This window comes from Ambystoma mexicanum, chromosome 5p (genome assembly GCF_040938575.1).
Source record: "Ambystoma mexicanum isolate Mex_15411 chromosome 5p, UKY_AmexF1_1, whole genome shotgun sequence".
NCBI classification, from domain to species: Eukaryota; Metazoa; Chordata; class Amphibia; order Caudata; family Ambystomatidae; genus Ambystoma; species Ambystoma mexicanum.
In genome coordinates, this window is record NC_090930.1 from 55,964,589 (window position 1) to 55,989,601 (window position 25,013).

General features: G+C 47.7%; 1 protein-coding gene across 1 annotated transcript in view; it reads left to right on the forward strand.

The window, feature by feature from the left end:
• TEX11 (testis expressed 11) overlaps positions 1–25,013 on the forward strand; it is a 3,096,519-nt gene that overhangs the window by 1,261,771 nt on the left and 1,809,735 nt on the right. The window contains exon 13 of the mRNA XM_069612434.1: positions 16,311–16,389. Coding sequence (XP_069468535.1) covers positions 16,311–16,389 — 79 coding nt within the window. The remainder of the gene's footprint in view (positions 1–16,310; positions 16,390–25,013) is intronic.

Below are 25,013 nucleotides of genomic sequence, written 5' to 3' on the forward strand. Positions count from 1 at the left end.
TTGGAGGATACGACATACCGGCCGACTGCAGAGAGGTTCTTGCAAAGGCCAGGGCGTCCTCGACTCTTAAATGCTACGGACACAAATGGAAGAGGTTCTCTGTCTGGTGCCGCGCACAGAAGATTAACCCTCTACGGATTACGGCCCCCCAAGTACTGCCGTACCTGCTGACGCTGGCCAAAGCTGGACTGGCACACGCGTCCATCAAGATTCATCTTGCTGTGATCTCCCGATACACCAGAACCACGGGGCGGACGTCCTTGTGGTCTCATCGTCTGGTGAAAGAGTTCATGAAGGGACTGTTCAGATCGTTCCCGCCGGTGAAGGCTCCGGCCCCGGCGTGGGAGCTCAACGTGGTGCTGACCAAGCTCATGGGACCTCCGTTCGAGCCTCTGCACTCAGCTCCGTTGAAATTTCTGTCGTGGAAAACAGCGTTTCTTGTGGCCATCACCTCCGCACGACGAGTGGGAGAGATCCAGGCCCTTTCCTGCAAGGCCCCGTACTTGACTTTTCACGCAATGAGGGTAGTGCTCAGGACGCACCCCTCCTTCATGCCCAAGGTACCGTCGGACTTCCATCTCAACAAACCCTTGGTGTTGCCTGTGTTCTTCCCGTCGCCTTCGTCGCCGGCTGAGAGGACTTTGCACTCGCTGGATGTGGCTAGAGCGCTAAAGTTCTACGTGGACCGCACGAAGTGTTTTCGGAAGACGTCACAACTCTTTGTGAACTTTGGACCTGTCAATCAGGAGAAGGCTCTCTCGAAGGCTTCCATTTCCAGATGGCTCTCCGGCTGTATCATGTACTGTCACCGGTTGGCAAACCGACCGCTGCCTGGCCGTCCGAGAGCCCATTCCACCAGAGCGATCGCAGCTACCACGGCGTTCCTATCTGGTGTGCCCCTGCTGGACATATGCAGGGCTGCTACGTGGAGGTCGACGCACACCTTCACGAAACTCTACTGCGTCGACCGGGATTCCAGGGAGGAGTCCAGGGTCGGCCAAGCAGTGCTGCGCAACCTGTTCGCCTGAGGTGAGCCTGGTGAGGAGGTAAGATGCTTAATGTTGAGTTTGATGTAATGCTTAATGTTGAGCCTTTGCCACCTCCCGTGGTTGTGCATGTGTGTACTGCTATGTATTCTTTATTCATGAGCATGTGAATCCATGCCAGACCCCATGCTGGAGAAGGAACAAGTTACTTACCTGTAACTGTTGTTCTCCAGCATGGGTCTGGCATGGATTCACATGCGAACCCTCCCGCCTACCCCTCTGCGGCTCTTCACTTGGTCATACTGCCACTTCACGTGCTTCCAAATCTGAAGATGGCTGCCAGAGGCGGGGCTTAGGTAGAGGGCAGTCATTGGCTGTGGTCAGTATGACACAGAGATCAGTGATTGGTTATTACTACGAAAGACAGATCAGAAACGAAACTGATACTGGTTTTTTTCTTTACCGAGGATTCCCAGCCTGACGACGGGGAATATTCATGAGCATGTGAATCCATGCCAGACCCATGCTGGAGAACAACAGTTACAGGTAAGTAACTTGTTCCTACTCTGCCATTTGTACCCTTTGTCTCCTTACCTCCCGTGACTCCATCTCCTCTTCGCTCTCTCACCTTGGCTGGCTACCTTTCCACCTACAACTAAAATTCCACTTTCTCTGCCTTGTTTTCAAATCCCTCCATGGTCTTGCTCCTCCTTATCTCTCCTCCCTTCTCTCCTTCTAATCCCCCTCTTGCTCCCTTCGTTCCGCTGACCACTTCCTTCTTACTGTACCTCCTTCCCCCTGCGCTTCCTCCTGGTTCCGCTCCTTCCACCTTCTTGCTCCTCTGCACTGGAACTGTCTCCCCCTCCCAATCCGCTCTTCCTCTACCCTCACTTCATTTCGCACTTCCCTTAAATCCCTCCTTCTCCATTCCAAACCTTGAGCCCCCCCTACCTTCTCTACTCCCCCCTGTTTCTCCCCTCTTTTAATTCCTCTCTCCCCTCTTCCATTACATTCTTTCTTGCTTCCTTCTACACTTATTCTATCCTTCTCCTGCCCCCCTCAACACTCCTATTCCCACTCCTTTTCCCCCCTCTCAGTTAATTGCTCTTTGCACTGTTTTGTAGAATGATTCAAGTTGTAATCTTGCTCACAATGTTAATTGTTATTATTTCTCTGTATTTGTTGTTCCATTGTACAGCGCCTTGGTGTAAGGCGTTCAATAAATCAATCAATCAATCAATCAATGATAATCCTGCCCCTTCTCCTTTACCATTTCGTGGCACTCCCCGTACGACTCCCTTTGTCCTTCTTTAAGACCCTACAGAAAATAATCACTAGGTTCGTGTGGAGTCAAAAGCGCCGAGGGTAGCGGCTGCTCTTATGAAAGCTTCCCCCGGCAGTGGTGGGCTGGGAGAGCCGGACTTTAAGGTTTATTATCTTGCGGCTCAGATTATAGTCATTAGGGACTGGCAGAGGGATGACAGGGGGAAGGTGTGGAGGCGGATGGATCGAGCTGTGGTGGGGAAGGATTCGGAGGGGGTTTTGTGGGTCCCGAGGCAGGATAGGCCTTTGCGTATGTACTGCAGTGATATAACTTCAACCACAGTTGATGCATGGGATCAAGCCATTAACAGAACACACATCACGACCTTCCCTTCTCCTTATACGCCCTTACACGGAAATCCACAATTCACTCCAGCTCTTATCGATCCTTTGGCTTTTCTTGCTTGGTTCAAGGCGGCTGTCGGATGGTACGTGATGTGTTAGACGGGGGAGTGGCAAAAAGATTTGAGCAATGTAAGAAGGAGTTCGGCATAGGGGAAAAGCATAGGTATTCTTACCTCCAGATCAGACACTGGGTCTCCCAGCGGGAGATTAAACAGGCGGGATCGCGCTCTCTCACCACCTTTGAAAAATACTTAGACACAGACTCCGGGGATAGGGGGGGTGGTATCGTCCATCTATAAACTGATTAAAGGTCAGGAAACGCTGCCAGCGAGGAAGTATATGGCCCTATGGGAGCAGGATGTGGGGTGGCTATTGAGGAGCAGCAATGGGTAAAACTGTGGTCTCAGATGCCGAAACTCGCCATATCGATCCAAATCCGAGAGATATGGCTGAAGCTGATGACGAGGTGGCACTTAACCCCAACCAGGTTAAATAAAGTATACCCCAATGTCTCTAGGCTGTGTTGGAGGGAATGCGGCTCGGAGGGTCCCTGGGCTCATGTGTGGTGGGAATGTCCCAAAATTTACTCATTCTGGACTCAGGTCCATCAGGCCGTCGCCCAGGTGCTGGGAATTCAGCTGAGCCAAAATAGGGGCTTGGCCTTACTGGGCCTGAACTACTTGCTTAAATCTCCTTCCTCGAGAAGGGTTCGCAAACTCTATGTAATAATGGTGATGGCAGCGGCGCTAGTACTGGCCCGGAGGTGGAAGTCGAGGGATCCCCCTCAGGAACACGAATGGGTGGCTAAGCTGTGGTCTCTGTTGGCGGTTGAATGGCTCACTTACTCTATTCAGGGCCAACACATGCGATTCTCCTCGGACTGGGCCAGTTTACTGGCTTTCCTAAAAGCGAGGGCCCGACGCGCGTGGTGTCCTAAAGCTATGGAACCACTGGGCATTATCAGCCCTCAGGACGTATCTGATCTGGGATGAGTTGGGTCACTTATCCACAGCTAATCCAAGAGGAAGTCGGCTTTTGATCCTGACTCCTGGAGATGCCCTGGTACTCTGGCCGAAAGACTTTAGAGGGGTTAGAACCTTGTGTGCAGTTCTTATACATATCAAGACTGGAAATTGGGGACCTGTTGGATCGGGAGGTGGGTGGGAAGGGGGACTACGGGGTTGTTTCATTTGATTCTGTTGAAATTCATTTGTTTTCTGTTGAAATTCACAGTTGCATTTATTGAAAAAGTTAATAAAAACTTATGATAAAAAAGAATGTTGTAGTCAGAGCTTCTGGACTTGGCCATCTGCCCACCTCTCTGGTTACCTCGGCGTCAGATCTGTGGGGGTCAGAGTGCACATGGTTTGCAGTGGATCGACTATGCGAGGCGACAGCTACAGGGTCCGGATTGAGGGACTTGGCCCGCTGACTGGCTGGCAAGATGGTGGACGCCACCGAACAAAGGGCAATGCCAGGATGCAGTCGGAGACTTTGCTCACACTGGTACTAGAACTGTGACCGCTCCAGCAAGGGGAGCGCGGTGCTTCCTTGCAGCAGGCCCCTCAGTGACTGTACGTTCCTCATTGGAAATGATACTTCATTACACTGAGTAGCTCTGGCGTCGGAGTCGGAAAGAGTTGCATGTCCCATGGGACCAGCGGAGGTATGTGGTCATATTGTAGCACTGAGTGAGCGGAGAACGGGCGGCATGCAACATAGTTGCACGGACCACAACATACCCATTGCTGCTTGATCAGGACGCAAGTGACTGCTACGTGGCCTCCCAAACACTGGGGCATCACGTACACAGCGAGGACTGGAAGCCGCGCACACCCCAATTAAACTAACGTGGTTCGTGGAGTAAACTGACCACGGCCTCCCGAACACCGGGGTGTCATGTGCAAGGCACGGACAGTAAACCATGCGAGGCCCAATCAATGCAATGTGGTCCGAGGGGAAGACGGACCACGGGCGTCCACGGTAACTGCGTGCAGGCCTCCCTCTTCGCTCTCGGAAGATCACAACAAGGCACAAGATAGGGGGTCACGGAGGCGGCACACAACTGGGTCCATAAAGGGACCCAGGGCCCGGATGTTTGCTGGCAAACGGCAGCGAGATACGGGCGCCCTCATAGATGATGATACCGTTGGCCTAAACTGGCACGGTATGTACCCAAAAAGTGAGGGTACCCGAAAAGGAGAGCGCACGTGATACTTGAGGGGCAAGCTGGTAAACAGGACGGCAATACATAGCGGCAGGCCCCGGATGCCGCAGTGACTGTCTGCCACTGGAAGACCCGCTGATGTGGCATGGACTTGGCTGAGTGGGCAGACAGGGATTCTCCGCTCCACAAGAGGAGCCGGATTGCCTAAGAGTGAAGTGACACAACTTATAGCAAGAGCTCAGCGCCGCGCGGCAGACGTTCCACTGCCCTGGGTGTGGGCGAAGATAACACGGTGAGCATGGTATATGATACAAAGGGATGGTCATGAACACCTTAGGAGACTGCTGTACGCTGACCGGATGTGAAAAATAGACCAGCGTCCCCCCCTGGATACTGCAGACACTACCCAGGAGTCACCACAAGTGAATGAGCTGGCGATAGGAACTATAGCTCATAGCCAGGGCACGGATGCATCCAGTAATGTGTAAGTAAATAGTGCAGAAGCTTCAGGCCGCAGTGGTGTTCCCTGGCTAATAATAGTGTGCATGAGGCTCACACATCCTCTGCCGGTGCAGGGACCCCTTGATCCAGAGCATGAAACCACAGGATTGCAACTGACCACACGCCCAGGTGCCGCCTAGTGAGATGCTGATACTTTGCACATAGAAAGCCCCCGAGACGGAGTGAGACGTGAGCTGGAGAGGCATTGCAGTGACACAGTGAGATAACGAAAAAATACGGCGGCCAAAGCAAACAAGATCAAAGGGAAACAACCCACGTTGGACATTTTCACCAAATTGCCGCACATGCCAGAGGTCACTGCACAGGCAAAAACGGACACAAGAGGATCGTCTACCCCACATCAGATATTGGAAGCCATAGCGGAGCTGAAGGCCTTATGGAGTAGCAAACTTGACACGGCCATAGCAGACTTGAAAACCGCCCGGAACTCAAAATAGACACGGTCAGCATTGATGTGAACCTCTTAAGGCAGAACTTGAGGACACTGGCGGAACACACTAGCGAACTGGAAAGCAAAGGGAAGTCCAATACAGATGTTGGCACGACCAACGCCAAGGATATACACATACTACAGCAGCAGGTGCGCAACCTGGAGAGCCATGCGGAAGAAGCGGACGGTAGAGCGAGACACAACAACATACGAATGGTGGGATTGCTGGAAGGGGAGGAAGGCACAGACCAGACGGATTATGTGGAGAACATGCTCTTGCAGGTGATAGAGGCGGGTGTGCTTCCTCAAGGATTTGCGGTTCAAAGGGCACATAGGGCCCAGCTCCGACGGCACCCCAACCTGGAGCCCCGCCACGCGCCATTATAGTTAAGATCTTGAACTATAAGGACAGGGAAAAGATCCTGGAGTACTTTCGTAAAGGAGGAACTATAAGCAGGACATCGGCAACGGTAACAGTGTATCCAGATTACACCATGCTGGTATAAAGACAACAATTCCACTACGTGGCTGTCAAGAAACGTCTTAGAGAGGCCGGCTTCAGATACATGCTGTTGTACCCAGCAAAATTGAAGATCATACACAGGAACAAAACATTTTTCTTCGAGACACCCGAAGAAACCAAGAGCTGGCTCGGTGCTCAAGGTTGTCCAGAGGATGTGAACAGCCAGGGCCGGAGTGAACAAGATAAGTGAACCGACGCCGCCCCGCTGATAGACTTGGCTGATGTAATGTACAAGGCCCTATTACTGACTTGATCGGGAGATAATCCTGGCGCTTAGCAAAGCCTTCTGAGAGTGTGGACCGAGTATATTAAAATGTGCAACATAATGTAGCATTAATGCAGGAGGGGCGGGATTTGAGACATATTTCCCCTAGAAGTTAGTGTAGTTGGGATACCAGTAATTTGGTGTCCCCCCACTGTGATCCAAGTACCGGCATAGGCCACGAAAGGACCAGATGCGGGCTAGCCTGAGATCCAGGAATGGAGCTCGTCAACAGTTGGGGATGGGTGTGGTGGGGGTGGGAAAGGAGTTGAGGGGTTTGAACGGGTGGATAGGGTGGGGGCGGGAAGGGAGTTGGAGAGTTAGCAGTGGAACTAGTTAGGGAACAGGCTTATACCCACGCGCTAATGCGCATGATGCGGAAGACAAGGGAGGACAGAGGCGGGACTGGGTATGGATGAGAGATGGGAGACCTTAAGATAGCAACCTGGAATGTCAGGGGGCTCAATTGTTATTTGAAGTGGAATAAGATCATGATGTAGCTAAGGAGGCAGAGAATAGATATCGCCCTATTACAAGAAAATCACCTCACAAAAGAAAAACAGGATGTGATAAGGAAGAAATGGAAGGGGACCACCAAAGGGGCAACATACTCTACGTACGACAGAGGGGTAATTACTTGGACAGCACCACATCTCCCCTTTCAGTTATTACAGTCCACCGTGGAGTCAGATGGGATGATGGTAGCGATACAGGGATTGATAGAACATAGAGAGTTGTGTATCATTAATACATATAACCAAAACCAAGATACTGTGGCCTATTTCAAGACCTTATATAGTAAAGTTAGCCCGTACCTCGGGTGTGCAGTGATATGGGGAGGTGACTTTAATTGCACGCTGGACCCCAGGGTGGACAGATCAGACAGGAAGTTAGACAAACCTACCCCTGCAGCCAAAACCTTGAGGACCCTGCTGGGAGACCTTCATCTGGAAGATATATGGAGGCTACACCACCCACATGCAAGACAGTATTCTCATTACTCAGCCCCACAAAACTTGTACACACGGCTATACTATATGTTTGCTACTCCAGAGCTGAAGGGGGAGCTAGTGCGGTCGGAATACAAAGCGAGGGTCCTCTCAGACCACTCGCCACTGATCTTAACATGGCAATACTCGCCTCCTAGAGCTAGGATCCCAAGGTGGCGGCTTAGGACCGAAGCATTGAAAGACACAGTGTTCAGGGGGGACCTGAGAAAGGAAATTGAAGAATACTTTGAAAGTAACACTGGAAGCATAGAATCGGCTGGCACTCTATGGGAGGCATTTAAGGTGGTGGTAAGGGGGGCAGCTATATCTAAATCCAAAGGGCTGCAAGGAGGTATGAGTTGCAAAAAGCAGAGGCGAAATTAGAGGCAATTATGCGCAGAGGAGATAACTCCCTTGAGGATGCCGAAACCATAAGCCAATTGCAGCAAGAGTGTGGAGGGCACTGGGAGAGATTATGCAACCTAAATTACAAGAAATACATAGAGAGGCAGCACACTGGCAGGGACAAGAAGGGGAGGTTGCTAGCATGGTTGTATGAAAATGAGACACCTAGCCCAACGATCAGAGCAATAAAGGGGGAGAACGGACAAATACTTGATACTCAACAGGGCGTGAACAGTGGGTTCCTTGAGTTCTATTAACAACTGTATGGAGACTTTGAAGGGGGTGAATGGAGCGAGATGATAGACACATTAGAGGATGTTGGCTTACCTAAACTAGGTACTGAAGAGAGAGAGAACCTAGATGCCACAATCACATTGGAGGAACTAGAAGAAGTAATTAAGCGATTACCTACTAGTAAGGCCAGGGGAGTGGACGGACTCCGCAGTGAGTTCTACAAAACATCTAAGATAGAAGTGCTCCCCCCATTACTGGCAATGTTGAATGAAGCGTTAGAAATAGAGACACTGCCGGAATCCCTGAGAGAGGCAATTATTGTTCCGCTTCTCAAACCTAACAAGCCGAGCATGGACTGCGGTCGTATAGACAGCTGTCCATGCTGAACCAGGACAGCAAGATACTCACCGCTGTGTTGGCAAATAGACTGAAACAGGTTATTAACAAACTTATACATCCTGACCAGACCGGATATGTTCCGCACAGAAGCATATCCTACAATCTCAGAAGGCTCCACCATGTCATAGAGCAAACAGAAGGGCACTCGCAAGAAGTTGCAGTTGTTTCATTAGATGTGGTGAAGGCCTTCGATTCAGTCAAATGGCCTTGGCTGATGGCAGCCCTAAAAGAATATGGAATAGGGCCCGGGTACCTGAAGTGGGTGAAACTACTGTACAGTACGCCACTAGCCAGTGTCAAGACTGGAGCAATCATTTCAGAGAGGCAACAATACGAGGAGGTGGGGATCTACACGAAAGCAGGGCCACATTTGATATCAATATATGCCAATGATATGCTGTTATACTTGAGGTATCCGGAGGAAAACCAGCAATATATCTTATAAGTAATGGGGCTTTTGCGTTGCTATCTGGTATTACAGTTAACTTTATGAAGTCGTGTATATTACCCTTGGGGAGATTTAAAGGGATTCCACGAGAAAACTTACCAATATTACAAATACCCTGTGAGACTAGATCCTTTAGATACCAGGGGATCGATATCTATCACACGGTGGAGGCTGAATATTGCCGAGGTTATTACACTTTTTTGGGAATATACCAAACATTAAACTTCAGAGCATATGTAGAGGGTTCATGTGGCACAATACCAGGAATAGAATAGCCCTGTGGAAACTGCAGAACATGTACGATAAAGGGGGCATAAAATTGCCCAACTTTGAGGTCTATTATTTGGCCAGCCAATTACAATATGTGGCTGAGTGGTTAACAGAAGATTCAACATCGGAATCCAGATTGTCGAGGTCTGAATGTGCCCCGTTCTTTTTGAAAGAATGGATATGGCTGCCAAAACCAGAGCTAAAAGGGTGCACAAGGATGTTAGAACTGGGATGGAAGGTGTGGCGTAAGGCTTGCCAGGCCATCGAGAACTCGGCCCGTGTTCTCCGCAAGTGCCGCTAGAGGCATTGACAGGAATGGACAAGCAACTGAGGTAGACGATTCATTCGCATTGGGAACCGGTGGGCATTGCAACGCTGGGAGATGTATGGCAAGATGGGAAGGTAATAGAATTTAACACACTGGTAGAAGAAACTGGTCTACACCTAGGGCAATATATTACTTATACCAGATTGGTACGGCGCGTGAAAGAGACATGGTCCGAAATAGTGCTGGAAGATCAACCCGACACGGCCACAGGAACTTTTTACGATATCTCAGAGGGGAGGCATGAGGTCTCTCGAATATATGAACTGCTGATGTCCAGGGTGAGAAAGGAAGTGACCCAGCTTAGTAGGGACTGGGAAGATGAAGCCGGGGAACCCATGAATGATGGGTTGTGGGAAAGGGCCCAAAGATACCATAAAAAAGTGTCCAGGAATGCAAGGCTACAACAGATCCAGCTATATGTTACCCACATAGCATACATTACCCTCCCAGAGGATTGCTCGATTCAAGAGTGCAGAAATACAACCATGTCCCAAATGTGGGGAAGTGAACGGTGGGATGATACATGTTTTGGGCATGCCTGGAAATTGGTAAATTCTGGGGAGAAGTAGCCCACCGCTTAACTGAGAAAGGGATCACACTAGATGTGGAATATGTGTGGGCATGTATGGTAGGGATTTTTTATAGATCGCGCAAACTGAAACATGTGAGGAAACTCAAGGACTTGGCCTATGTACCCACCAAGCGCAGAATTGCCATGGGTTGGAAAGCAAACAATAGACCAAAGGTAGAGGTTTGGTGGCATGATCTTCAGAAACGGGCAGAAGCGGAAACGGCAGTATGGAATGAAGCGGCCAATAGGGTGGGGAATGAGGAAGCAGAAACTCTGATGGCCTGGAGACCCTTAGTGGCCACACTGTCTGGGTCCAGCCAGGCCTGCCTAAGTGAACATGATTCCTCTGGGAATACAGAGGGGGAGGTACCCCTAGAGGAGACAATGACAGAGGGCGAAGTGGAGTAGGCTCGAGTTAGGGGGGAGGCTAATGGGGAGGCAGTGGACATCTCACGATACTGTATATGATGTTTGAAGTTATATGACATGCACTGTTGGGTTTGTGTCGATTGGTTGTTGTAAAAGTTAATAAAAATGGTTTAAAAAACAAAAAACAAAAATCCCTGTATCCGTGCAGATGGAGAAGATTTGAGGCGTGGTGCAGGGAGCGCAAGATTGACCCTATCTCTTGCCCTACCACTATAGGGATAGAGTTCCTTCTGTCTCTGGTCTCGTCAGGCCTTCAAGTCAATGCATTCAAAAGATTCTTGTCAGCTTTGTCTGTGTTCAAACCGATCAAGGGTCTTTCTTTACGATCCCAGTTACGGCCCAATTCCTGAAGGGCCTTCTGAATAAGTTTCGACCTGTTCCCTTTGTTTTCCAGACTGGGACCTTAATTTGGTTCTCACCTTCCATACGGCAGCTCCCTTTGAGCCTTTAAATGCATGCTCCATATGCTTGCTCACTTTGAAGACTGCGTTTTAGGGGCAACATGTTAGCCAGACGGGTCAGCGAGCTGCAGGCCTTGCCATGCAAGCTGCCTTTTCTTCATTTTTTTAGGGAGAAAGTTACCCTGAAAGAATGACCAGGGTTATTGCCCAAGGTGGTATTGGAATTTCACCTATCCCAGTCCATTGACCTTCCTTTTTTTTACCCGCCACCACACCCTTCCAAGGAGGAGGAGCGGTTCCATAGACTGGACCCACCCACAAAGGCTCCTAGTTTCTACGTTGCCAGGAGGCGGATCTTAGGAAGGTGGACCAGCTGTTTGTAGCCATCTTCATGGCTAAAAAACATATGGCTTTTTCCAAGCAAACCATCTCGCGGTGGGTCACGCTTTGCATTGCTACCACAATGCAGGGAAGGCACTACCTCCGGGCATCAGAGCCCACTCCACTAGAGGGGTGACTGCCTCTTCGGCACTGTAAAGGGGAGTACCAGTGAGGGACATTTGCATAGCGGCAACCTGGACCTCTCTGCATAACTTTACCAAACACTACTGCATGGATGTCTGGATGTAGCCTGTGGAGCTGACGCTCGATTTGAGAGAGCAGTTTTACAAAATGTCCTACTTTAATAGACTTTCATCCCGTCTCCATCACGAATACTGCTTGGTGAGTCCATCTGATGTGGAATCTGTGTGAGAAAAGCAATCCATTAAAGGAGAAATTATTTAGCATAATGTTCTTTCTATGGATTCTTCCAAGGGTGGACTGGAAACCAAAAGAGGCCCTGGAAATATTTTTCAAAGTGGCCCCATATTACACATTTTGAGCTAACTCATCCCTTTTCCTATGAGAGAATGTGAAAATAAAATACAAAAGAGGCCCAGGGTGCAGAGGCCCACTGGGAAATCTCCAGAGTACCCTGTAGGCCAGTCCAGCCCTGGATTCTTCTCCCGCAGATTCCTCATCACCCTCCCATCCAACCCCGCTATGAAAGTGCCTGCAGTCAATGGCTGCATCTATTCTATTTGGAGAAAGAGGTGGGCTCTTGTTTCAAGTGCTAACGTCCACTTCTTTGTTGGGTGCCACATTAATATGATATGATATGATATGGCATTTATAATGCGCCTGTGCACAAGTGTTTCTAGGCGTGACAAGACATGGAGGGAGAAAAAGAGGGAGGACAAAACAATGATCTTACTTGGCCTTGTGTCATTCAGAGTAGTGGAAGGGGAGAAGTGCCAAGGGGGCGGGGGAGCGATAAATTCAGGTAATCAAAAAGTGAGGCCAGTGGGTGGCTCAGTGTGGGTAAATCAGAAAGTGCAGCCAACAGGTGGCTCTTAAGCGCAGAGAGAAGGGACTGTATGGTTACAGATAAAGACCACAGGTTCTGGGGAGCCAAGAGGCAGTGTGAGGTGCAACTGGACATGCAGGGACCTGGGCCCAAGTTCAGAGGGTGGCCAGGTGACCAGTGCGTGGAGCAGGCTGGTCATCAGCAGGGGAGAGGAAGAGAGGAACCGGAAGCGAAGGGGAAGGTCTTGAGTTGCTTCCGGAACCAGAGGTGGTTCTGCTCAAGTTTGATATCTGCTCAAGTTTGATAGATGCAGGAAGGCTGTTCCAGGGGGAGGCCCCAGCTGAAGATAGAGATCTGCCCACAACTCTCTGCTTGGAAAAGCAACTGACCCAAAGAGAGTTGGAGGTGGATGAGCGGAGAGCATGAGAAGAGAGATTTTCTAGGAAGAGAGAGCTAGGGGTAGTGTGGTCCCAGGCCCCAGAAAGCCTTGTGGACGATGCAGAGGGTCTTGAACTTGATCCTTGCCGCCTCTGGGAGCCAGTGAAGAGATTTCAGAGATGGAGAGATTTGATCCGCGTGCTTGAGTCCAAGGACATGTCTCGCAGTTCTGTTCTGGATACGTTGTAAAGGACGGACAGAAGAGGCAGGAAGATTTAGAAAGAGGCTGTTGCATTAGTCCAGCCAAGAGAGGACCAGAGCTCTGGAGACAGTGCGCTTCTGGGGGAAAGTGAGGAAAGGAAGAATACATATGAGGAAGTGCAGTTGAAAGTTTGATTTCTTAGAGATGTCAGAGATGTAAGGAGAGAAGGAGAGGGTGGAGTCGAAGATTACCCCACGGTTCTTAGTCTCACAGGTAGGAGCAGGAAGAGGGCCCAGAATGGGCGTCCAGAAAGAGAGAGAGGAAAGGAGGGAGTTGGTGTTCTGATTAGGAGGATCTTCGTCTTACTGGCATTAAGGCAGAGATCATTGGCGGCACACCACTCCTGAATTGCAGACAGACAGTCTGGCATGAGAGAAGGTGTAGTGGCGGCTGAGGGGAGCCTGAAAGAGAGCTGGGTGTTATCTGCATATCACTGAAAGTTGGAGCAGAGAGCAGCGATGCAGTGGGCAAGAGGTGCCCCTGGGGAACACCACTGGTAGAGAGAGATAGAAGAGAGGAAGGACCCCTGCTGGACCTGAAAGGGTCGATCAGTGAGAAAGGAGGTCAGCCAGGCCAGGGCCTGGTCAGTTATACCCAGGTAATCACAGAGGCGATTGAGGAGAATGGCATGGTTGACCATATCAAAAGCAGAAGAAAGATCAAGAAGAATGAGGACAGAAGAAGGTCAAGGTTAGTGAGCAGGTCTTCACAGATGTTCAGGAGAGCAGTTTCCTTGCTTCTGGACATTCTGAAGCCAGACTGGTGGTCATGGAGACAACCAACAGATTCTGTGTGCAGATTAAGCTGGGATATGGCCAGCTTTTCCAAGAGTTTACCCAGGAAAGGAGTGATGGAGATCGGGCGATAGTTAGCCGGAGAGGAAGGATCGGCAGAGGGCTTCTGTAAGAGGCGGTGCACAAGAGAGTGCATAAGGGGGAGGGGAAGGTTCCAGTGGCAAAAGAGTGATTGCAGATATCGCCCAAGGCTGGAGCAAGGGTGTCGATATGGTGCTTGATGGTACGGGATGAACAGAGAAGAACCTGTTTAGATCAGACTTGTCTAGAAACGCTGTCAGGGGTAAACAAGAGAAAGGAAGAGAAGGTGGGGGTAGAGGCGGCCACAGGCATGCCAGGAGTGGAGGAGGAGGAGGAAGAGGAAGAGAGGTTGGACAGGATGTGCTGAGCTTTAGTGATGAAATGAGAAGCCAAGGCCATACGGAGGACCTGAGAGGGAACAGGAGAGGTAGAGACTGCAGCAGGATTGGCCAGCTACTTGCAGATTTTCAGCCGAGTTGTTAGATGTCACAGAGACGCAGGCTTGGATATGTGCTCTCTTCTTGCCGAGGACAGAGAGTCTGTATTGCCTTTGGAGCAGGTTTCAGGCCAGTTTGTCAGTGGGTGCACCTGTCATACCAAGATTTGCACTTGGATTTGGGCTTCAAGCGGATCCTCATGACAAGGGAAAGTACATCAAGAGTGTCAGAGGTAGAAAGATGAAGGTCAGATAGGGCTGTGTCATTCTTTCTGCATTCTTACTGCAGTTGCATTCCTCACAAAAATAAAAACCCAGGTTAGGTTTATTTTTTCCTTTAAGTTGCGGCTGTTTTAGCCAGATCGTCTAGTCTTCCTCTGCAGTGGCTGCCCTCGGTGGAAAAAAGGTGGGGAACTGATGTACAGTGGTGTAGTGATGCAGTATATGTACGACCAGCATCACATCCAGAGTTGAAGACAGCAGCATCGAGGCAAGACGGATCGACGGCCGAGTCTAGGTACACTACGCCACCTGTCGAAGGTTTTCCGAGCAGCTGACACTGGAATGGATATCTATCTTATTAGGAATCTGAGGGAGAAGAATCCATAGAAAGAACATTATGGTAAGTAATTTCTCCTTTTCCGACATGTACCATAAGTAATATACATAGTAAAAACATGTCTGTAAACAGCAAGGAAGATCATTCTTTCTTTTATGGCTATCAGTAATGTTATTTTTTTGCAAGCACTTATTTTCAGGCATGCTTGGAGTTTCTGGCTAATTTGAGTCCAAGTATTTGCTGCATTCTTACCTATAAATGTAAAATGAAATAAACAACCACCAAAATTATTGGCTTTGCCAATGCTTGTTTTTTCTTTGACTGTGTCCATGGCCACGGACATTGAGAGTGTGGAGGGCCGCTCATCGTGGCAGGTGAGCTGCTTGAGTTGTCAGGGTCTTTAGCACTGCATGTAGACTACAATATCTGGCATTTCATAAGGCGGCAGAGCATCAGTACTTACGCACAGAGGAGGAATACACAAAATAAGATTAACAAATACAGATGTATGCAGATGCATGGTCAGAGGCACAGACATTTGCATACAAAGGAGAAATACAAAAAATAAGACAAACGCATACAGACATGTTGGTCTGTGTGGGGGTACCCTGGGGTATCAATGATTTCACCCCAGCGTGCCTCTATCGAAAGACTCACTTCAACTACCCCTCACCCCCCACCCCCACCCACTTACATACTGTCACTCAATTGGCACAAACTCAGAAAAAACAACTTTGCTTTAAATGGTGGAATACACAAAAGAACAAATTGTATTTTGGTCGGTGCATTCCAAAAGCATGCCATCTACCATGCCAATCATATATTCCCGTCACCCGTTCTCCCACTCTCTCTTATACTTTGCTTTGTTTTTCCCCGAAGCATCCACATCCATGTTTGCCAAAACCTATTAAATCAAGTAAATTGATGTTGACCATGCATGGCCTCAAACTATATTTTGTGGTGCTTGTACACACACCACTTGCTATCGCTATACATAATCATCAGTGGAAATGATATGCTGCTTCAGTCTACCTATGCACTGTGATCCAACATTTATTTGGCAGTATGGTCAGCACCAGGTTTTCAGCAAGCCATGTTTGGCATGCTGTTTCTTTCTGTCCCGCTAATGTATGGTTTTTCACATAGACAAAGATATCTTTTGCAATTCCCCGCAAGTTTGGGACAAACCTAGAGTGTTCTTGTGGTGGAATTGTAGACCTCATTCATATCCTGCTTAAATCCTGAGTTATTTGTGTGCAATGAGTGTATTGATGAACCAAGAAAGAATACTAGACTTAATAGGTAGGCACCTTTACTTTTCCATATAAATATCAGCCTTAAAAAGTGTATAACACATATAGCTTTACAGTTATCTTCAGTCCGTTTACAGTGGTCTCCTATATAGTCTTCACTTGTCATTGTTTTTTTTTTTTTTAAAAAACATTTTTTAATGTCATTGTTAATTCTGTTCCTCCCTTAGCCGTTGTGGATCTTCGCCGCCACGATGTATCATTAGACTTTTGCTTGAACACCGCAAAACTTCTTCTGGAGCATGGAAGGTAAGATGAAAGGTTCTGTGATCAGTTTTTAAATAATATTATGGAATTCTTTATTTTTTAAGCGAACACTGTACGTCGGCCTCATGAGTTGTAATTAGCCACTGTTAGGACCGTTTTTCTGAAGTCCAACTAAGTGTTTAGCAAAACCATTCAACTGAGGCAGTACTAGACTCCACTCTTAGTATAAGGCTGTACCACCTGAGTATATGGTAGCGTAGACAGAGCAGCCAGGCTTATCTTACGAGGGAGAGAGAGCAGTAGACACAGTACAAGTGAAATTGTAATACAAATGATCCAAAGAAACACTGAAACACTATGTATTGTAAAAATAAAGGATTTATTTAAATACAGGTAGGCCCAGATAAATCTAGGGGTAAGTAAGTACTAACACATTATTTAAAAAAAAAAAAAAATATTTGGTTGGTTGTAAAACAACCTTTCAAATAATTCATGGAAAAGAAAAAGATACAATCACATAATATATATAATGCATACATTGTTCACAAAAAAATATTAACAATTAAAAGCGAAATAAACAAGAATCAAAATACATATTGAAAACAAAAGTAAGCATTAGGTAATTTTGTCAAGGCTCCACTAAAGCTAAAAATTCACCAAGATTTATCACACAAAACACATAACGTATGTTCTGTATCATACGTGTCATTGTGGTCAGTAGCCCAATTTCGAAGGGATTGTGTCCTCCGACGTATTCCTTATCTATGATATTTGTATCTCCAGCTTGCTGGCCTCGGAAAAAATGTTTTCCCAGTAGAGGGCGCTGTGCGTTGACATCCGTCGAGTAGGTGCTCCTCGACGGCCACCGTATCGACGCCAACGTCATCATGCCTATAAATGGCCACGCGCAGCGTCCGTTGCTCAGTTCCGTTTTTCCGCGCTTCGTGTGCCTCGGAATACCGTTGCTCAGTTCGTCAGTCGATATATATTCACATTTCCTCGAGAAAACCGACTCGTACTCGATGGCTTCCTCCTCCGACCCGACGACTCCTCGGTCCGGTTTCAAAAAATGCCGAGACTGTGGGAAGAAAATGTCATTGACGGATCCTCACAGGATCTGTTTGTGGTGTCTGGGAATCGAACACCAGTGTTCGGAGTGTGAGGAATGCCTATCCATGACGGCAAAAGCCTTGAAGGAGCGTAAGGGGAAGCTCGAGAGAGGTAAGTCAATTTTAACTTCCTCGAAAGTTTCCGCGGTAGAGTCGAGACATTCGTCTCCTCACCGTCGAAAGCATTCTCGGTCTAGGTCTCGAAGTGGCTCCCACCACTCGTCGAGGTCTAGACACTCGAAAAAAAGACGAAGAAGATCCCCTTCATCATCGTCTTCTAGTTCCCCTGAAAGAGTAAATTGTCCCACAAAACACAGCTCTCAAGCTGAGTGGGAGGAATTCAGAAAAAAGATGCTAAGCGTCTTCGAGAAAGCGGCCTCGTCCCCCTCGAAGTCAGCTGAGGGTGTTACCCGGGTGAAAAGCCCAAAAAATCTAAACGCCGCGAGTCGAAGCACCCGGCGAAAGAGTCGACCCGAAAGCGCCATGAGCCATCGGGAAGTAAAGCATCTTCGACGCCATCGTCGAAAGCCCCTTCGAAGCATAGATCGGCGCAATCGACGCCGTTATCGAAGGGTTCTTCGACGCATCCGTCGATCGAGTCGACGCTTACACCGAGAGCCTCCGAACATCGTCGACATCCTCGAGCAGGATTCAGATCCTCTCGAGTTCTTCGAGGCCTCTTCCAGTTTTCTCGATGCCTTTGTCGGCGCCTTCGAGGATTTTTACATCGGCGTCGACGACATCGACCTTTTCAAGGCCACTGATGATGGCTCCCTCTGCCTTAGAGATGGGTTTTATACCATTTCACAAACCAGAGCATCCCCCCTTAACTTCGATTTTTGAAGAAAGGGAAGATTCTGACCAAGAAAGGCCTTTTGGGCTGCAGAGGACCACATTACCTGAACCAGAGACTTTTGCCTCTGAGGAAAGAAGGTTGAAAGACCTTCAGGATGCATTACAGGAAGCAAGTGGCCTAGACAATTTGTCAAACCAGACCCAGGGGAACATGCTGATACCCCTTATATAACCCTAATGTCAAGAATTATGGAGTTCATGGGTTGGTCTGCGCCTTCACCTGTTTTTCAACAGGATGACCTCACAGATATTCTGGGTAAAGGTCCACAGGAGGATCCTGTGGTTCCCTTTCATTCTGCTTTACAAAGAAAGATTTTAACTAACTGGGAAACTCCTGAAGTTGTCCCTGCGGTTAACAAGAAGTTGTCAGCGAAATATAGGGTATCTGCTGCTGACCCTGAATACCTATCTAAGCACCCTACTCCAGAGAGTCTTGTGGTCCAGGCTGCAACTTCATCAGGCAGTACTTCTGCTTACCCCACTGTTCCTCACGATAGAGATGATAAAAAATATGATGACATGGCTAAGAAAGTCTTCTCAGCCTGTAGCATGGCTTTAAAATCTATTAATGCAACCTGTACGCTCGCTAGGTTCAGCCACAATCTTTGGGAGTGTGCTTCATCGGCGGCTGACTGCATACCGGAAGGAGAAGAAAGGGACGCATTTTTAAATATCATCAGAGATGGTAAAGATGCAATGTGTGAGTCCCTTCAAACTGGCATTAATTCTGCTGACAGTATCAGCAGGGCCATGGCGGTAAGTACCACAATCCGCAGGCATGCGTGGTTGAGAAAGTCAGGCTTTGCTTCTGACGTACAGGCCAGACTTTTAAATATGCCATTTGACGGCTCTTCCCTATTTGGTAAAAAGGCGGATGACAGTTTGGAAAAACTACAAACATCTAAAGCAGCAGCCAAGTCACTAGGAGCTGCAATCCGACAAACTAATTTTCGTCCCTCAGGATCCTCTTGGAGAGGAAGGTCCTTTCGCTATTATTCCTCATTTGGAAGAGGCAGAGGACGGCCGGCTCAAAGAGGCCAAGGAAAATTTACCCGTGGTGGACGGGGTAAAGGAAAGAAAGCCGCATCAGCAGGAGCTGCTTTACCTTCGGCAACTGCATCAGCCGCTCCCAAACCACTCTGAGGTCTCCCATCACAAGACACCTGTAGGGGGCAGCTTAACTCACCATCTGACGGAATGGCAGGCTATTACGTCAGATGCTTGGGCATTGGAGACAGTTGCCCAACGTTACTGCCTGCCTTTTCTACGCATCCCTCAGAGACATCCACCGGGGAACAGCTCTCTGAAAGTGCCGGATCCGCTCCTCTTACAGGAAGTTGTAGACCTGCTAGAGAAAGGTGCCATAGAACCAGTACCTGTAGCGGACAGGAACAAGGGCTGGTACTCCCCCTACTTTCTCATACCAAAGAAAGACGGAGGACTGAGACCCATCCTGGACTTACGAGAATTGAACAAGTTCCTCAGGAAGGACAAGTTCAAGATGGTAACTCTCTCTCAGATCCTTCAGGCCCTCCAGCTTCAGGACTGGTTGGTATCTCTGGACCTTCAGGATGCTTATTTCCATGTGCCAATCCATCCCAAGCACAGGAAGTACCTGAGGTTCGCAATTGGCAACTCTCATTATCAATTTCGAGTTCTGCCATTTGGGCTGACCTCCGCCCCGAGGGTCTTCACCAAGCTAATGTCGGTTGTGGCTGCAAGTCTAAGGAGGGAAGGGATTCACGTCTACCCCTACCTGGACGATTGGTTGATCAGAGCAGTTTCTTCGGAACAAGCTCGGATCCAACTAGATTATGTCTGCCACTCCCTTCACAGGCTGGGCTTCTCCCTCAATTTAAAGAAGTCACAGATGATACCATCACAGAGACTCCAGTTCATTGGAGCAGTCCTGGACACGTCCCTGGGAAAAAGCCTCGCCACCAGAGGGGAGTGCTCAAGATATTCTGCAGATGGTCACCAGGTTTCAAAATGCCCAACGTCTCCCAGCCTACGACTTTTTGAGGTTGCTAGGCCTCATGGCATCCTGCATATCCCTTGTGCCAGAGGCTCGCCTGAGAATGGGATCTCTTCAGTGGGCACTGAGGACTCAGTGGTCACAATTCTCAGGGAGGATGACAGATCTCCTCCGGATTCCGGACAAAGTAGCCCACGACCTTTTATGGTGGGCCTCTCCAGAGAACATCTTGAAAGGAGAACTGTTTTGGCAACCATGGCCGGAGATAACAGTAGTCACAGACGCCTCACTCACGGGGTGGGGAGCCCATGCCAACGACTTGACCATCAGCGGTCGTTGGTCTCCATCGGAGTCCAGACTACACATCAACCTGTTGGAGCTGAGAGCCATCAGACTGGCGCTGAAGGCTTTTCTGCCATCTGTACGGGGGAGAAAAGTCCTGATAATGACGGACAATACAGTGGCCATGCACTACTTCAACAAAGGAGGAGGCGTAGGGTCACTGCCACTGTGCAGAGAGGCGATGCAGCTCTGGTTTTGGGCAATTCAGGAAGGAATCTCTCTATCAGCAATTCACCTAGCCGGAGAGAAGAACTTGACAGCAGACGCTCTGAGCAGGCAGAACACAGTCTCCCACGAATGGGAGATAGCTCAGGAAGTCCTTCAAGAGATCTTCGCCCTTTGGGGAACCCCTCAAGTAGATCTGTTCGCTACCAGTATCAACAGGAAGTGCGACAGATTTTGCTCAAGGGAATTTCCCCCAAGAGGAGCTGTAGGAGACGCGTTCGTAGTGGACTGGGAGTTCCCACTTCTGTACGCGTTTCCTCCGGTCCCTGTCATTCCTCAAATGATCAGGAGGTTAAGAAGGTTTCGGAAGACCATGATCCTAATTGCCCCGGATTGGGCAGGAGAACGTGGTACCTGGACCTTCTGGACATGTCCATCTGTCCTCCAATTCGTCTACCGTACAGAGAGGATCTTCTCTCGCAGAAGGGAGGTCAGGTTCTTCATCCAGCCATCAAGACCCTCAACCTTCACGCTTGGTATCTGAAAGGTTGAGGTACAAGGATTGGGACCTTCAAATGACGTCATGCAGGTGTTGCTTTCGGCCAGAAGACCAGCAACTAAGACTCTATACCGCTGCCGTTGGAATATATTTTGCAGCTGGTGCAGAGAAAAGAATATCGAACCCTTTTCATGTGGTACACCTGCGGTGTTATCCTTCTTACTTTATTTGGCAAATTCGGGCCTTCAAATTGGCACTATTAAGGGCTATCTCGCAGCGCTATCGATCTTTAAGCGCACTGCGGAGGAGCCATCGTATTTCAAAATTCCATTGGTAATACAATACCTGAAAGGTCTAACTAATGTTTACCCTCCAAGACCATTATGGGACTTAAATCTAGTTTTAAACTTCCTAAAGGGTGCTCCCTTTGAACCACTCCACTCTTGTTCATTGAAGTTTCTCACCCTCAAAACTGTTTTATTGGTAGCATTAACATCTGCTAGAAGGGTTAGCGAGATACAAGCCCTGTCTTGTAAACCTCCTCATACAACTTTTCACAAGGACAAAGTAGTTCTACAGGTGAAGCCTAACTTCCTCCCAAAGGTAGTTTCGGAATTTCACATTACTCAGAAGATTACTTTACCTTCTTTCTATCCTCCTCCCCATCCGGGGAAAGAGGAAGAGAGACTACACAGGCTGGACCCTAAGCGAGCCTTGAGTTTTTATATCAGTAGACTTGCTAAAATTAGACAAGCAGACCAACTCTTTGTAGGTTACGCAGGACAAAGTTCGGATTACCAATAACCAAACAAACCATCTCCAGATGGATTATTTTAGCCATTCTGGAATGCTATAAACTGGCAGGGAAAGAGCCCCCTCAAAATCTAAGGGCTCATTCGACCAGGGGTATCGCAGCATCCTCAGCTCTTCAGAGAGGGGTACCAATTAGAGACATATGTGCGGCTGCCACATGGTCGTCCGCACATACCTTTACCAAATTTTATAGCCTGGATTCCTCCTCTAGTCAAGAGACTAGATTTGGCAAAGCTGTGTTACACTCTGTTCATTCTTAAAGGGTAATATGGCATCTCTTACTCCCACCTCCAATCACATACCACTGCTATGGGAGTCTATCATAGATAAGGAATACGTCGGAGGACACAATCCCTTCGAAGAACAAGTTACTTCTTACCTTGTAACGTTCTTTCGATGGGATGTTCCTCCGAAGTATTCCTTATCGCCCCTCCCATCCATCCCCGCAGTAACATTTCCCTTGTGGTTGCAGCTTACGCTCCTTCAAGGGTAGTAACCATTCATACAATAACTACTTTACTCTACAAAACGGAACTGAGCAACGGACGCTGCGCATGGCCATTTATAGGCATGATGACGTCGGCGTCGATACGGTGGCCGTCGAGGAGCACCTACTCGACGGACGTCGACGCACAGCGCCCTCTACTGGGAAATTTTTTTTTCCGAGGCCAGCAAGCTGGAGTTACAAATATCATAGATAAGGAATACGTCGGAGGAACATCCCATCGAAAGAACGTTACAAGGTAAGAAGTAACTTGTTCTACTGACTAGTTTCAATATTGACCAACGATAATACGTTTTCTAAATATTGTACTACAGCAATTCTAATTGCTAGTTTCCTGCTAGCAAAGATTGCAAACCAAACTTCGTCTTCAGTCATTGGAATATATGCAGATAATAGACCTTGAAAGTAAGGTTTTCTTATTGAGGTTAGTTCTGGACATATGACAACCAGGTGCTGCAGTGTTTCTAGATGTTTCTCATTAAGACAAAATTGACAATGACTTGAGTATTTTGGAAGGTGACCCCTTCTTACCAATATTTCTGCCGTTGGGGAATAAATTCAATCTAAATCGCATGGACTGTTGTCTAATATAAGAGGAAGGAAATTTTAACAAATAATCGGCCATATCGGAAATTTTTTGGACCAAACAGTTGGCCGTTGAAATCCTTGTAAGTGCAACATTCAGTTCTGTTACAAATCCAGTCGTGCTGAAACAGTTTTGTTTTCCCGCGATTTGGATTTGTGAGCAATAGCTCAATTGATATGCACGCATCGGACAGTGCGTTTAATACGTGGTTTTGCCACTGAACAGGAAAGACATGTCCGAGTTGATTAAATGATAAGCAAGAGCACACAAGATGTTCTTGGCTCCGAGGCCTAATAGACATTTACGAAAGAAGTTGCAAATTTTCCATAACAGTTGAGCAGATAAGGATATAAAACCTAGTTCAAAACGGATTATGGGTAATGGAGTGCATTTTGGCAATTTCAACACAGATTTCCAGAACCTTCCCTCACATGCATCCCAAAATTTGGGTTTTAAAAGTAATTTGGCTTCAGCTCCATATAGCAAAATCGGTGCCACCTTGCTTTGGTAAAACATCATAATATGTTTGCATGTACATTTTCTCAAATTTAGATGTCAGAATGATTGCTTGAGACTTCACGTTTTGCAGTTTTTAATTCAACGTTGAAATATAAGATACATCTGAGAGTACATTGTACACCAGTAAACACAAGTACTTATATTCAGAAGCATTCCTTAATGGCACAGTCTGCAAGTGCCAACTGTAGCTTTTTTGAGAAATGAACTTATTGCGATGACAGGCAACTACGTGGGTTTTTTCTAGATTGATTATGAGATTGTTATCCATAGAATATCTTGATAATTGATTCAGTAAATTTTGTAACCCACTGGGTGTTTGGGATAACAAAATCAAATCATCTGCATATAACATCCATGCAATTCGTTGTCCACCCATTATTGGCGCATCATTTATAGAGTTCATTAGATGTTTGCCCAGATCAAGAATAAACAGATTAAACAAAAAAGAGGCCAAAATGCAAGCCTCTTTAAGGCCTCGTTCAGTCAAAATAAATGCAGATAGTAAACCTTCTATTGTGAGTCTAATTTGTAGAGTTGTATCGCTGTGCAACTGCTTGATGATGGAAATTAGTGAAGACGGACAGCCAAACTGAACCAAATTGTCATATAACATCTCGCGATCAACAGAATCAAATGCCACCCGGAAGTCAACAAATGCGAGATATAATGGTTGTTTCGGGATGGCAAACTGAGATCTCAGAATATTCAGCGTCATGATGTTTGGGGATGTTCCCAAGCCTGAGATGAAACCTGTTTGGAATGGGTCCCTTTTCCCTAGATCTGTTGCCCACCTATTTAAGACCCTGAGAACAATTTGGTTAAATATTTTCCCCGAGGCATCCAACAAGGCAATTGGCCTGTAGTTTGCTGGGTTTGATCTATCCCACTTTTTAGAAATTGGGAGCATGATCGAATGTTTCCATGATTTCGGGATTTTTTGTGTTTGAATGATGTTAGAAAACATAGTATACAATATTTCCGACCATAATTTAGGATGTTGTTTCAGAGTGTAGTTTGATAAACCATCGGGTCCTGGTGTCATGAACCGCCATCTGCGCCCCTTTTGGATTTCCTGGTCCATGATGCATCGTACCGCTGGGGCAGTGTTCTTCTCAACATGGCCGCCGCATCAATCATGCTGCGCTCCAGCGTTTATGCCGGAACAATGGATTCTTACGTCTCAACGCTCCTGTACGAGTTAGCAGCTAGAGTGTCTAGAGTGTCTAGCGTTTCTTCCTCGTATCACTGTTCCGATACCTCTATCCTTTTTCCCTTTCATTCCTGGACCTTGAGGCGGT